The sequence below is a fragment of the Colletes latitarsis genome, chromosome 8 (assembly GCF_051014445.1).
Source record: "Colletes latitarsis isolate SP2378_abdomen chromosome 8, iyColLati1, whole genome shotgun sequence".
Classification (NCBI taxonomy): domain Eukaryota; kingdom Metazoa; phylum Arthropoda; class Insecta; order Hymenoptera; family Colletidae; genus Colletes; species Colletes latitarsis.
Window position 1 is genome coordinate 32795914 of NC_135141.1, and position 14633 is coordinate 32810546.

Sequence of the window (14633 nt, forward strand, 5' to 3'; positions counted from 1 at the left end):
AATAGAGCTATCTTCATATTTTGACTAATAAACTAAATACAACAAGAATCTCACTGGTAAGTTTCGAAGCATTTTAGAAATATTTAGAAATCTCAGAATTCAGATATTATAAAACTGTGGATCGTTAATAATGTTGTCCAGCGAAAGCGGCCCGCGAATGAATAAAGTTTAAACGCTGATTTAGGATGTACGATGCAAAGGCAGGAGGAACAAGAACCACGTGTAATAGAGTTGAAAGCGGGAATGATGAGGCAGGTCTGGGGAATTGGGATGAGAAAATTCAGGAAAGACTGGAGAAGAAGGCTGTGGTTATTTTTCACGTTAGTATGAGCGATGATGAAATACGGGGCGCGAGTGTGGAGATGGAAAGTGTGGAAGAGGTAAAATAGAGTGCACGGAACGATGTACAACGTGTTTCATAACGCACGTGCCATAGTAAGTTTACAAATTCTTCTTTGTCGACTATTTTATTCCATGAGCCAATTCATCTTCTCGAGAGGAGCACTTGATTCGTGTGTATTAGAAAAGAATAATAAATATTCAAATCAAGAAATGGAAGACATACACTGCTGTTCGTAAATTACTATTTTCCTAGTCTTGGAAAATGTAAATTAAGATACAGATTTATTTATTTTAATTTACTATCTTGCTATAAATTTTATACGTATAAAATTAAAATAAATATGCAATGAGTAAGAAAACAAATTTTGAAGATAAATGCATCATTCGTTCCACGCTCGTTGAGCGTTCCAGTGACTTATGAACGCGTATGTTTGAAACTACCCTTCTTCGAGGCACTCAGAGTGCCAATTTTCCAGCTTCCTACGATGGGTACCACAGTTATGAAACACTCTGTACAATCTTGGTGGACTTTGCGGGTGGAGTGGAAGACGCCAGGGTACTTGGCGAAGGAGGAGTCGCGGAGAGAAAAGTTGAGAGTAAGGGCAGGCAAAAGAGCGTGGAACTTTGAGAGGAAATTGAGGCGAGAGAAAGGAGCTGGCACGAAAGTGCTCGGAGAAAATCAGGGGGAAGGGCTAGGAGGGGGGCTCGAAGGCGATGAAACGGGAGGAAGAAAGAAGGGGTTTCTTTAGGGAAAGAGGGTTGGAGATACGAGAGGCAGGGTTCGTAAAAATTGAGAGAAACAAAAGAGGAAAGATGAGGTAGCATGAGGCAGTACAATAAATGGTGAAGAGAGACGGGGTGTTTGAATATTTAAAAACAGAAACGACGGGGGGAAGGAGCATGTGGAGGACAGTAGCAAGATTTAGGGGTGGAAAACGAAGCAAGAAATGGAAAAAAGTATTGGGGGATACGACGTGCAGAAAATGTAGATTGGGGGTGTTGAAATATGGGAACATGCATGATGCATAGTATGGAAGGAAAATGTGGTGGAAGTAAAGAAAAGAATTGACACAATGGGGAGAAGAAAAAAGCAACAGGCATAAAGAGACACATCGAGTTAGGGGAGGAAAGGAAAAGGTAGACAATGGGTTTGCGTAGAATGGCGAAGGCAAATAACGAAATTTTATTCTAATAATAGATGTTTAGATATATCAGGAGTATTTCATTTTACGACTGAAATTTTTATTGTAAAATGTAAAAATGTAAAAAATGTACGATTCAATCTGAAAAACAAATGTAACTGCAGATTGCAGTCAATAAAGAAAATATCAAAATCTGTCCCACTGTGAAAGATTCAACATTTCTCTCTGTGAATTTTTTATATTCTCGTTTGGAAAATACCAGTTTCTAGAATCATTCTGTTTCTTTGTACCAATTTGAGTACAGTGAGAAAACGAGATACTTTCTAGCGTTTAATCGGAAACCATTTACACACACGGTACATTCAGAGGTATTCTAACCTTTATCGAGGCGACTGTAATTCGGCATCGAGTGAATCGAAACTTTTACAGCTCCGCCACGCCCATGCATTCCATCAGATTAAACTTTCCGCGATGTCGTTCATCTTGGGCTTTTGAAACGGACAATGTTGCTTCCATTAACCAAAATTAATTGAAAAACTCGCTGGGTCGAGTCGCGAGCCGACTGAACCATCCGCGGGAAACGCAGGACGAACTGCAAAATCGTTGACGGTAACGACGGTTTGTTTGGTTTAATTAGTTTGGGGGAAAGCAGGGTTTAACTTAAACCGTCTAAATTATCTGAGCAACTCGAAGCGACCCAGTTTTTCGCGGCGTCGCCAATTCCTACCGCAATTGCTGGATTTTAAGGTTCAATTACTAGAGGCTATCTGCTTCCGTGATAATGTAATAAAATCCTGATCCAATTTGGACGAACTTTAAATAATTCGAAAGAAACAAAACAAAACCGAATTAACTTTAACAATACTTTTATTTTGTAATTCGTACGTTGCTTAAAATATAATTTATTTACGAAATATGTGACGATTTTTTAACTTTGAGGGGCTGTTTCCCATTAAAATCAAGTAGGCACTTATAAAACAATAATGTCTCTTGGATTTTTCTGTTTAATAATATATTTCTTTAACGGATGCGTGAGAAATCATTAAATTAAAAATACAATTTTCCGCGTTTCCTTTAACAGTACATTCAAAAATATCCATCGGTTAAAGAGTTAAAAGAAGAAAACCGTTAGCTATTTCAATGCTGCCACTTTATAATTCTTTGTACAACGCATAATTCACAAGCTGTTCAACGCGAGTATGTTAGGTGCTTCACCCTATACGAGCTCGCGTAGAGTGTGTATCGGTTGATTGAAATTTCTTGTTTACAGAACTTGTCCCTCGGTGTGAGCATGATTAACTGTTCGGAACTCATGCGAATACTGCTAACGAGCGTGATGGCGCTCCTACGGTTCCCGTGCGAAGGCTCGAGTTAGACTAACGCCTTTTATAGTACGCGTTACGCACTGCGTAAATACGTCTACGGTGTTTAAACGTTTGATATAAAAGCGGTGAGATATCGAGAGGAACGTATACTATCAGTGACAAAACTTTTTACAGTATTAAGTCGATTAATTAAATCCACAATCTACTACAAGGTGCAAATATGGTAAAATTGTACTCACTTTAAATCCCTTGTACCATTCTTTTATAGTCGCTTCATCATATCTCGTGTGCGACTTTAGGAAATCCATATCCTCTTTGCTCAACTTGTCTTTGCTCCCAAAACACCCCATTTTGCAATCTGTAACAATAAACGTGCATCCTACTATTAACTATTAACAATTAACTCAAACGAGAGTCTAGTCAAATTGTAGTCTGCTTCGTTAAACACGATAATGCTTCTTCTTTATTTTTGTAAACAGTAATGATTCTTAAAATGAACCCCAGACGTGATTCGCAAATTGAATATTTCTATTCTTGACTGTGTCAGTGAACTATGGAAGACGACATTTAAAACACGATACGAGCCAAACTCGGAACGACGTTCATTTTACGGATCATTACATTCCTTTGCAAATGTGAAGCATGTAAGAGCATAACTAGTTGTCAATAATTGTTGGTAACCTCGAAATCACACACACATACACGCACGATGGAGGTCAGTGCAAGCGTATGACGTTGAATTCCTATTGCAGGAGTTAATCTTCTGCTCGTCGTTTCTTGCTGTGACGTCTGTTGCCCGCGGGAAAGCCCCGAGCTTTGCCCCGCGGGCAATGACGAGAGCCCGAGCCTACCAAGAAGCCTCGATTTGTCCAGGTCTGATTCACGACGTTGCACAAAGTGTGTCAGATAAATAGTGCGACTAAATAATATTTTCCCGGACTGAGAATAACCGTACGAACGAAACTGTGTTTATTGAGAATTATTGTTTGGCACAATTGACGACGAAATGGCTAAAAACGATAATTAAAACAACTTTTTGTAGAATATTGTATCGTATATTAAACTTCTAGTAGACTCTAGTTTGAGACTTCACCGGATGTTATACGTAGTATAATCGAACGTGAGCTGTTAAAGAGCAGGTTTGAATAGCCTCAAAAAATTAATTCAGCTCACGAAAAGGAGCTGATTAAGTCACCGAACGAAAAAAAGGGGCTGATTAAGCTGATATCGGAGAGGTGTTAAGGAGCTGGTTAAGCTGCCTCAGGAGATGATTGACCTGCCTCAGAAAAATAAGCTGATTGAGTTGCCTCGGAGAGGTGTCAAGGGGTTGGTTAAGCTGCCTTAGAATCTGATTAAGCTGTCTTACGACAAGGAGGTGATCGAGGATTGACGTTACTTGAGTAGATACGTATAGTCTGATAAGGAAATCAGGTGCAATGTTGAAGACGTTGACAGGAAACCGAACAGAAATTGTATCCATGTTCACTGGCCAAAAGTAAAAAATATCAAGAATACCAATTTGTTGATGAAGGCTTCCTTAAACAGCTATTAACGTTTAAAGTTCCGACCGTACTGAATTTTTTTCTAAAAAATACGCAGGATTTCGAGGGTATGTCTATGGACCAAAAATGATTGTATTTGACTCCCGCAATCGAAAATAATTTTTTTAGAACGATTCAAAAATTTTTTTTTTCGTCGAAAAATTTAGGCACCTACCCCCTGTCGATTTTTCTTAAAAATCTGTTTTTCATTTTTAATAAATTTGTTTGATGCCCTATAGAAAAGTTGTCTAATACTTTTTTGTAGGTACCCATGAGCTCTACTTCATTGAAATATATTCACTATTGTAGGAGTTATGGTCGTTTGAAGTATTGACCATTTCTATGCTGTTTTTATCATTTTGCGGGGTGAAGGACCAACTTTTCGAATATTTTTGCGATTTGTACATATTCTCCATCAAAATACGCGTAGTTTGCTTTTTTAAACATCAAAATCGTCCAATCCGTTCAGAAGTTACGACGTTTTAAAGATTCGCATGAAAATTCGGGCAGACATTTCTGGCCAGAAATCATATTTTCAGTAAGGAATTTTTTTCTCGAAACTGAGTAGGATTTCGGGGGTATGTCTGTTGACCAAAAATGCTTGTAATTGACCCCCGCATCCAAATATAATTTTTCCAGAACGATTTGAAATTTTTTAATTTTGTCAAAAAATTTGTCCACCTACTAGAATTTTTTTCTCGAAAGTGCGTAGGATTTCGAGGGTATGTCTATTCACCAAAAATGATTGTAATTGACCCCTCCAACTAAAAATAATTTTTTCAGAACGATTTGAGATTTTTTAATTTAATTGTTACTAACTTTTTAACGAAGCCTCCATCAAGAAATTGGTATTCTTGATTTTCGTCTTATTTTGGCCTCTAGAATCCTCTATTAAAATTTTCCCCAGGGGTGGCCGAACACCCTGGATATGAATCGATGTATTCGGCATAGCTCCTTAAGTTAGCGTTTCTGGACATATTCCATCTCCATTAAATAGATTGAATTTGAAAGCTCGAAGCAAAGGTAAACTAATAGGCGAGGCTTTTTCAGAGATTAAAGCATTCGAAATGCAAATTAAGTTATTAAAAAGCGAAATAACAGAAAGGATACGTAGTTTGTTGTTTTGTGATCTGATATATAAAAAAGAAAATGCAATAACTGGCGGGATCCCTCTTGTAGCCATTCAAACGCGAAAGATGTAATTTGTTGACGCTGTACGAAAAATGAACATGCCAAGATAGTTGAAAATGAAGGGATTTCACAGATCGTGGGTTGAAATTGAATTTGACCGTGTAAATTAGGATCAAACTCGCGAAAAGCTACAAACCTCCGTGAAATGTGAAAAATCGAAAGGCATCGAAAGCGCAAGCACGCGCAGAGACGCGCAACCATACACAGAGACGTAAAATAATGTCGTAACGAGCGGTCGATACGCGGTTGGAATGAAGAGAGTTTCGAGAAAGGAGGCAGCCCGCCGACGACGAGTTCCTTCGCCAGGTAGAAGGAGTTTCATTTTCCACGTTCCATAGAAGGTAGCTGAATAGTTCGTGACTGGACTAACGTTTAGATCGCCGCTGTGCAATGGTATAGAATCAACAGTCAGTCAGGGCCTTTATTTTACACCGTAAATTGCAACACAAGACGATATTCTGGTTTTGCATCGAAGGAATTACCATAAAAATATAAAATACATTTTTAACAACGGATATTGATATACCGATATAATTCAATTTATATTTATGAAATTATTATCGGAAAAAGTTGATGTTAAACGTTAATATACGTAATTAATATATTTATTTTTCAAGATTGATAAAAGTAATATTTGTAATAAATAAAATGTTATTATGTTACTAAAATTATATATGTTATAACGTTTATATCTTTATGATTTTAATTTAAATAACCTGATATTAACCTGAAGAATAATTAATTTCGAAATTAATTAATTACATTAAAGATACTTGGATAGTTCCTCGTTGCAATTAATACGACGGACGGTGTAGCGAATGCGATTATGGATTACTGTTAACTTCTCGTTTCGACGTGTGTGTTCGAAAAGAATCACAGGCAATGAAGATTGACATTTGAACTGTTAAAAATAGACAGTGCTCGGTAACAATGTGAGTGTATTACAGTGGAAAAATTTAATGGTTCGCATCAGAAAACATTCCTTTGTGCAGTAACGGACACGACGAGACTTCGTGAAACGCCACGTGAATGTAGGACGTAATTAACACAACACACACATCGAGAAGACCCCGTTTCTGAAAAGACGACACCGATCTACGTTAATGGAATTGCGCCTGTTTACTCAGCTATTTACAGAATTAAACCGCGGCTCAAGGGATTCGTGACGCATCCGCCAAACAGGCATATTTTTAATTATTGAAAGAGTACATAGACAGCACAAAGGAAAGCGCACATATTTGACGGGAAAAAAGTAATTTTTATTAAACCGCGAGCTTTATTTTTCGTTCATCCGCGATAAACCATTGCGACGAAACATTGTAAAAAACGACGAAAAGATGTAAAAAAGTGCAGACTACGGGCATTTTAAAATTGGCCCTATGGAAATTAATTCAAGTTGACTCTGCGTCGGAACGTATCAGTTTCGAGCGTGCTTTATACAAGCTGATTCGAGAAACTAGGACAAACTATAAGTTCATGTCTAACAAGAAGCAAATAAAAAAAATAATTGAATTCTGCAATGTGAATCAACTTTTGCAACGGTAATTTAATAATTCTTCTTTCTTTAGTGCAAATGCATTTAGTTTATAAATGGAACAATTAGTAATTTAGTAAAAGTAATTCATATTTCACGTTTAAAATCCAGAACTGAATGTTCATATTGAAATTTCTAAATACATTTCAAATACTGTATAATGGTGTTTTACTAATAATAAAACGATATGTTCCAGTGTACGTGTGAAATACAATTATTTAACACGTTCAATTATTCCTTTTGGGTTTACTTATAAGAGAAAGTTAATTTACCAGTCTTGTGCTCCAATTGACAAGATGAAAGGTAACATTAAAACTAATTGCCGCGCAATTTAAAACTGTATTCTAGCAAGTGAAAAACTGTTTAGGTTGTAATGATGGAACGTTTGAACACCTGCTGGAATAAAGTAATTTAATCTTCGTTTAAAAAAGCGTCGTAGCTTGTCCCAGTTTCTAGAATCGCTTCGACTAAATTATCACTACTCTTAATCCGAGTCAAATTATTTTAATCGCATTTCCATTAAATTTTTCGTAAAAAAAATTTCGTAGCTCAAATAATCGCGTATTTTGGCCAACAGAAATTTGCAACGTAGCTTATGTGCCTGCATCCTTCGAGGTTTATTCCACTGTACGAATGTGTGGCCATTTTTTTAAATTTACTACGACAAACGATGTTTAAATTTAGTTCATGAAATTCCAGTAACGATGATAAATCGCGAGCATTGTGGCGCGGATAATAAAACAGCAATAATAATAAACACGTCTAACTGTACCGTAATGCTAACATTTCACAATTATGAGAATAAACAAAGAAAGGAATCTGAAACAGCTGCAGCAAATGGGAATTGATTTTTCGAGTCAATATTCAATTTGTCTGGTATTTCTATAGGAGAAAAAACCTGAAAATAGCAATGAATATTAAATATCATTGATCCACTGTCAAATTCGAAGGCGGATGGCAAATGGTGCTGGTATAGTAGCCTTCTACGTTCAAAATTTTGAACACAGACGAGTTATACGAGCAAAAATTGATTTTGAAACGTTAAGTGAGTAACTTCGTTTTGACGAAAATGCGGGCGAAACACGAAATTAATAAATTTAAACCTAACAATGACACTCTTCAATTATCACGCGGAAATCAGGTTTCAAACATCCACTGAAATCCCTGAAATCGAGGTCGAAAAGTGATCGATCTGGCCCGGAATAAGCCAGAATTAAACTTCACGCGTGTATTGTGTAATTGCGTATATTATAGCCTGAAATTAATCAAACATGTTACTCGCGAATTTGCATGTTAATCGATGGCTCGAATCATGAACGCGATTGATTTCGGATCCCACTTAATCTATTCAGTTTAACGCCACTTTCGAGACCGAAAGGAGTACAAAGTTGATACGAGGACGATGCAAACGGTGATAACAGCGAGGAAACAAAAAGTGTTCCTAACGATGCTCTGCGCTCTCGTCTATCCGATTCAATTTTTCTTTGTTTCTTTTTTCTTCGCCAAGTAGTATAAACTGTGTCGCTTTCACCGCGTTCTTGCACGTCGCGATACTACAAAAGGCACACTTTGTATTATATGGACGGTAACGCAATGCAAACGTCAATGCAATTGTCGATACTCGATACTCTTAACGGTGCCGGTTGTTCATTGTTCTTCATTTTGATTCCTCACTAACGTTTTCCAAACTGTGCTCCGGAGACACGTCGGTATTTTATACGATACAGAACGACTGGTCTGTGAAAAATTAATAAACGCGAGAATAAATAAATTCTGTACGAAAACTTGTGAATGAAAAATAGAGGTTCTTTATTTAGTTTTAAATTCAAATTTTATTCGAAAAAAGAAACGTGTTTCTTATGAATTGAATTTTTGAAACTGGTATAAGTCCATTGAAATATGTAAGACCTTATATTTGAATAAATTGAAAGTAATAATTGGGGGAAAAACACGTATTGTTGATTTTATATAGTGTTTAATCTTATTATACCTCTCTATCAATTTTATAATTGGGTATCAGTATTAAAAAAAAAAAGAAGAAAAACTACTTCGTAAATATGAGTAGCCCAGTTGTAACAAAAGCAATATTTGGTACAAATATAAATGGGGGGAAATTCATAAGAGAACAAAGTTTCTTTCCATTTCTAGAGAACGATATTACAGTGCGCGAATACGAGTGGGAGTAACTCTATCTCGTTTATCCTTGTAGAAACGTTCCCGTGACATTGTTGGGAAATTAAATTAAAAATGCGGACTAGTGGAAGTGTTATAAAGGCGGGACATTCGTGGATTATGGGCACATGTGCGTCAGTGACAGTGCGTCGCAGGTCGCCCATGACTGTTTGTCTTCGATGACATATTACAACGTTACGTTTGCTTACGAATGACACGTTCGTGCAATGATAACACATCGTTCTGCAGTGAGTTTAAGGAGCCGCAGCCGTTCAGATATCAATACAATTGGGGAGACGGACGGTTCTACCGTGATATACTTGCCGAATCTCCATTGTCAGGGCCATTAATCCTCTGTAATGCACACTAGATCCAAGCTCGGATAATACCTTGAGCCACGTTGCACATGCCAACCCTCGGTAGCGTTTAACATTAGCATTATTTCAAGCCACATGACAGCGTGTAATGGACGCTCATTGAATACCTAGAAATTCATTTAGACCGCCGATGAATCATCGTTTACTATCGAACAATACTTCTGCAAAAACCTGTGCTCTTCGCGAAGCTACGTATTAATAAAGGTTTCCCGAGGAAACTCGTTTCAGGCATGGGAATATTCAATTTAAAGTGCTAAAGAGTTAAACTTTTCTGTTGAATTTCACCCCGATTCTGATTTTAATAAAACATTATTTTTTGTCGAATTTCACTAACCAATTTTGATACTATTATAATTCAAATTATTTTCCAAACATTGTCCCTTCCTTTTACTAGATATTCTGTTGAAATTGCCGGATGGTTTGTAATTGCAACCTATTATGAAGTAATCGTATTATATCAAGTCCATAAATTTTTATGTGTGCTGTTAATGCACTTTGCAAGCGACGCGTTCTATTTATGAGTACTTTACATGTGTGTTTGTCGTCAATGACGTATCGTTTTACGATGAGAAACGACCCGGCTTGAGCAATTAACATCGGTGAAGTATATTTATCGAACCAACAGGAAACCATCTACTGTGGATAAATGGTACATGTTTGCATTGAAAATTGTGTATCTGTAGCTGAAACGAAGACGCTAAATATAGCTAAAGGCATTAAAAGTATTCCAAACTAACGTCACTTTCAAATGCATTTAAACGTTACTAATGGTCTATTAAATATCATAAAAACTACAACTCTTTACTATTTTCTACCTCGCATAATATCATTTTTGAATAATTAAAATAAAATAAAAACTCGTTGTGAATTATATATTTACAAAAAAATATCTCATTTAAAAAAAAAAATGGGGTCAAATTTTTGTTGTATATCTAGAATAATAAAACTGAAATTAATTATTTCAGAATTCACAATAAATTCTGTATCGTACACAGAACGTTCTACGAGTAGCCAAACTTTGAGAACTTTTTAAACCGACGGATGAAGGAAGGTTATACAGTTATAAGTTCAGAAACGCTTCTTTTTCCGAGTCATAAACAACTTTTCGTTTACACTAGAGTTTTACGAAGAGAAAGTTCATAAAGGTTGATCGTACAACGGATATTGTTCTTCCTTCCGCTTTCGCCTTTTGCCTTTCCTCTTATTTGATCACAACGAGTACGAGTTATTGTCTACTATCTACTTTTCGAGAAACGATTATACTGTTCGATATAAACAAACATTCAAACTGTCGACCAATACTGAATAACAATCTTCCAAGTACGTTAAATCGTTGAGAGATATTATTTTAAATATCGTCGTACGAAACCAACCACGAAAATTGTAATTTAATTTAAAGCATCGAATATTTTAAAAAATATGAAAAACGAAATAGATTTTTCTATTTGAATTCGTTCACGACTGAGAAATAGTTACGACGATGAAATAGTTCTAGCGTTAAATTGTGAAATAAATAGAATGTCATCACTGAATGCAAACACGTTACACGATCCAAATCGCGTCCTGATAGGATTAGGGTTAATATAGTTGATTTACACGGTGTTCAAATTGCGCGATTTCCGTTTACCTACTCGACTTGGAATGACGTGCACAGTGTGTTGCTTGCTTTCTGCTCCAGAACTGACAACGACGTGCCACGAACATCGTGTAATTTCGCTCAGCAGCAAATCAACAGTCTGAGCTCATTCTACGAGCGTGATGCAACTCAGGTTATCGCAACCGTCGATTAGAAAATTTGTGTACGCGTCGAACTCCATTAATATTACTTATCGTATCGTTTCCGAGGGTTGGCTGTGAAATTTTTCGAACGGATTGCTGATCAATTGCCAGGTCAAGTGGTTAACACGGTCGGATGAATACTAAAAGATTTAATATTGAGAGGGCCTCGATTTAAAAGGATATTTTCAAACACATTTTCATTGATGAAATTCATAAGGAAGCGAATCGAAACAGAAAAAGACGCTTTATCGGATTTCGCTTTAAATAAGGCCATCGATGCCTACTGTAAACGAATTAAAAAGAGAAACAGATATCGAGGCAGTTAATAACGTTGGTGACACAGATAACTTTCGGTCCAAATGGAAAAGAAAAAATTACTCAGCGACGTGAATCGAAAGGGAGCCAATTAAGGTTATAATACGATATATATAAAATTGCCAATTAAATATTACTGAGTTTATCGATATATATATATATATAAAAAATTATATATTTCACACACTAGATTTATAATTTGTTCAAAATTGCTTGAAAAAAAATAACCAGTTACCAAAATCCATAAATCGCGGTTACTTTCAATTTACGTATTTCGTTCTCGATATGAAGCACTATTAAGCTTCTTCAGTTTTAGGAGCCAATTTCGTCGTTGTTGGAATTTCATTCTCCAATTGACGTTTTAACCTTTGTCGTTTTCGGTATGACCCACTGTTCTCCGTTGCTTTATTAACCATTTCAAGATTTACCATTGTTCCCAAGGACTTGTCACGAGCCTTTCACGAACCTAAACACGAATCAATGGAATCCGTCGGTTGCTTGTGCCTGGCGGCTGAAAACTTCAAAGCGATACCTGCTCGCATTGGTGTGACGTCTACTGATGCACGATAAAGCAGAGTCGCGGCCGTATCGGTGTGTCGACCTCTATTGCAAAATATCTGATTGTTTCTTTGTCTCGATTTACTCTACATAAAAACGTCTTTAACACCGAACTAAAGGAAAAGAAATCGCCGGCATTCAAGTCACTATTGACGCGTTGATTAACACGATACTCTGTTTTTAGACAATTGACACGATTTATTATGTAATTTATTTTTATATGCTCGTTAAAATTGATGAGTCCCTAGACTTATTTTCTTTAACATCTAATCTTGAGAATTAATCGAACACGAATCGTATGATCAATAGGAAGTGCTAAAACTTCTTTGGGTATGTAACGTCAAAGTAAATGTAAAAATAAACATGGAAGACAGCAAAAATTATAGTAGCTGGTATAGTCATTGGATAGAGGATGAAATTACCTTTAAAATGAGCGTTTGTACGAGTCGATAGCTTCATTAGTTCCGGAGATATGACGATTTTAATTTCAAGTCGATGCGATGGCTAGTTCCGGAAATATAAGGGTCCGAGGCGTTTGTTTACTACGGCCTTGTCAAGGCCGTTGACCGCACGTGACTCGTAGTAACTAGGTCAGTCGGCCGCTCGGTCACGAGTCACGTACGAGACAAAGAGGTCCGGCGCGACGCGTCAGACGGAGACAGCGATAGTCGAATTAAGAAAAATTACCATTTACATAAATTACGATATCTCGAAAACGGAAAGTCCGATCGTCAAAAACCAAAAGCCATTTTAAAGAGGAGGCTTTGCCGCTCCTAACAATGCTTCAATAATTAATAAAACATTAATAGTTTTGGAACTGCACGCCTTTAAAGTTTTACTATTTTTAAGACTATTGTAAGACAGTGGAAACTGATGATTCTTTCCTTTCATCTATGCTATACACTTCCTATTTGCATACATGGGAAACTATCTAGAATTTCCTACCAAATTTTGTCCGGTTTTTTACAAAAAAATATAAATTATTTTACCAATTAGATGACCAGTCGTGGTAAACAGAACAGACTAGATATTTTTCTCAGAAAACAGGTAATAACAATAGAATTGAATATTGAAAAAGTCATGGTAGGTTTAGTATTAAAGCATTATTACGTACTATTACACTGTTTAAAATAGTATTTACATAGATGAAATTGTAACATTGTAATTGTGCAATTATTAAGCGATTCCAAAATGATCTAAATCTACTTAAATATTTTAAAAATTTTATTTATTTTACACCCTCATGGTATATGGAATATTTAATAATCAATAATTGGCTCCAATATAGACATTACTGTACGAGCTAATTTTGCTTAATGAACGAAGCGACAGATGGGAATGGGGCAAAATTATGTAGACTCATAGAGGACATATTATAAGTAATTGATGTAATTAATATTTAATGCTACCACATTTCGTTAATTAATGCTTCGAAATGTCGTGTTGCATTATTTATTAATTTCTCAGTCTACTCTTTATTGATATTTTCAAATTCTAATTGCAAGTTGTTGGAGAATGAAATTTCCAAATTTAATACGTTGCATAAATTCTTGATTGGATTTTAATTTACGCCGGCCATTTGAGATATTTTATATACAAATCTGCGCAAAGGAACAAGTAACGTTTTGTCATCGTTCAATGTTTTATAGAAATTATTCGAATAAAGTATAATTAAAAGTAGCCTGAAGCAAAGCAATGTTTGTTATTTTCATCAGAAAATTACTAATAAAAATTACAATTTTTATATTTTTGAAATACATCAAAGATCTTGTTATAGTTGAAAATGTAGCATTAAAAGTTACTGTTTTCCCCGCTATAAGAAAATCTAAAATGCGGTGATAAAATGTGTATATAAATAAAAGATACTTCTAGAAGTTTGACAGCTTTTAGAATACAAATGTAACACTTTCGCAGATACGATTTTTCATTGTTAAAAATGTAACATAAAAGAGGACCGAAGAACTTTGCGTATAACTTTTTTATTCCGTATAGAATAAGAGTAATTCGACAGAGATGAATATCGTGTAAAAATTATGTTAAACGCGTTTGGGGGTGCAGCAGTGTTGCAGAGAAAAAGTATGCACTGAGTTGACTATTAATCTTAATGAGTTGCTACGTTTATGAATACGAATAAATATAATACATTTTAATTTGACAAGCAACACGTACATCAATGGACGGGTGAGATTTTTCCGGCTAAAATAAGTCCTAACGCGACCTCATTCGTACTGTTTTTAATTATACATATTTGGTGTACCGTATTTGCAGAATTCAGGAGTGATCCAGATTAAGTATAATTAAAGAGTCCGAACGAGGTCGCGTTTCGACTTATAATAATAATTTGTGATTGTAACTGT

At 35.9% G+C, this 14633-nt stretch overlaps 1 protein-coding gene across 5 annotated transcripts in view; it reads right to left on the minus strand.

The window, feature by feature from the left end:
• LOC143344877 (neuronal calcium sensor 2) overlaps nucleotides 1-14633 on the minus strand; it is a 103836-nt gene that overhangs the window by 22571 nt on the left and 66632 nt on the right. For all 5 annotated transcript variants that reach the window (XM_076771431.1, XM_076771427.1, XM_076771430.1 and 2 more), the window contains one exon: nucleotides 3049-3167. In XM_076771431.1, the coding sequence (XP_076627546.1) occupies nucleotides 3049-3159 (111 nt within the window). In that variant the 5' untranslated portion in view covers nucleotides 3160-3167. The remainder of the gene's footprint in view (nucleotides 1-3048; nucleotides 3168-14633) is intronic.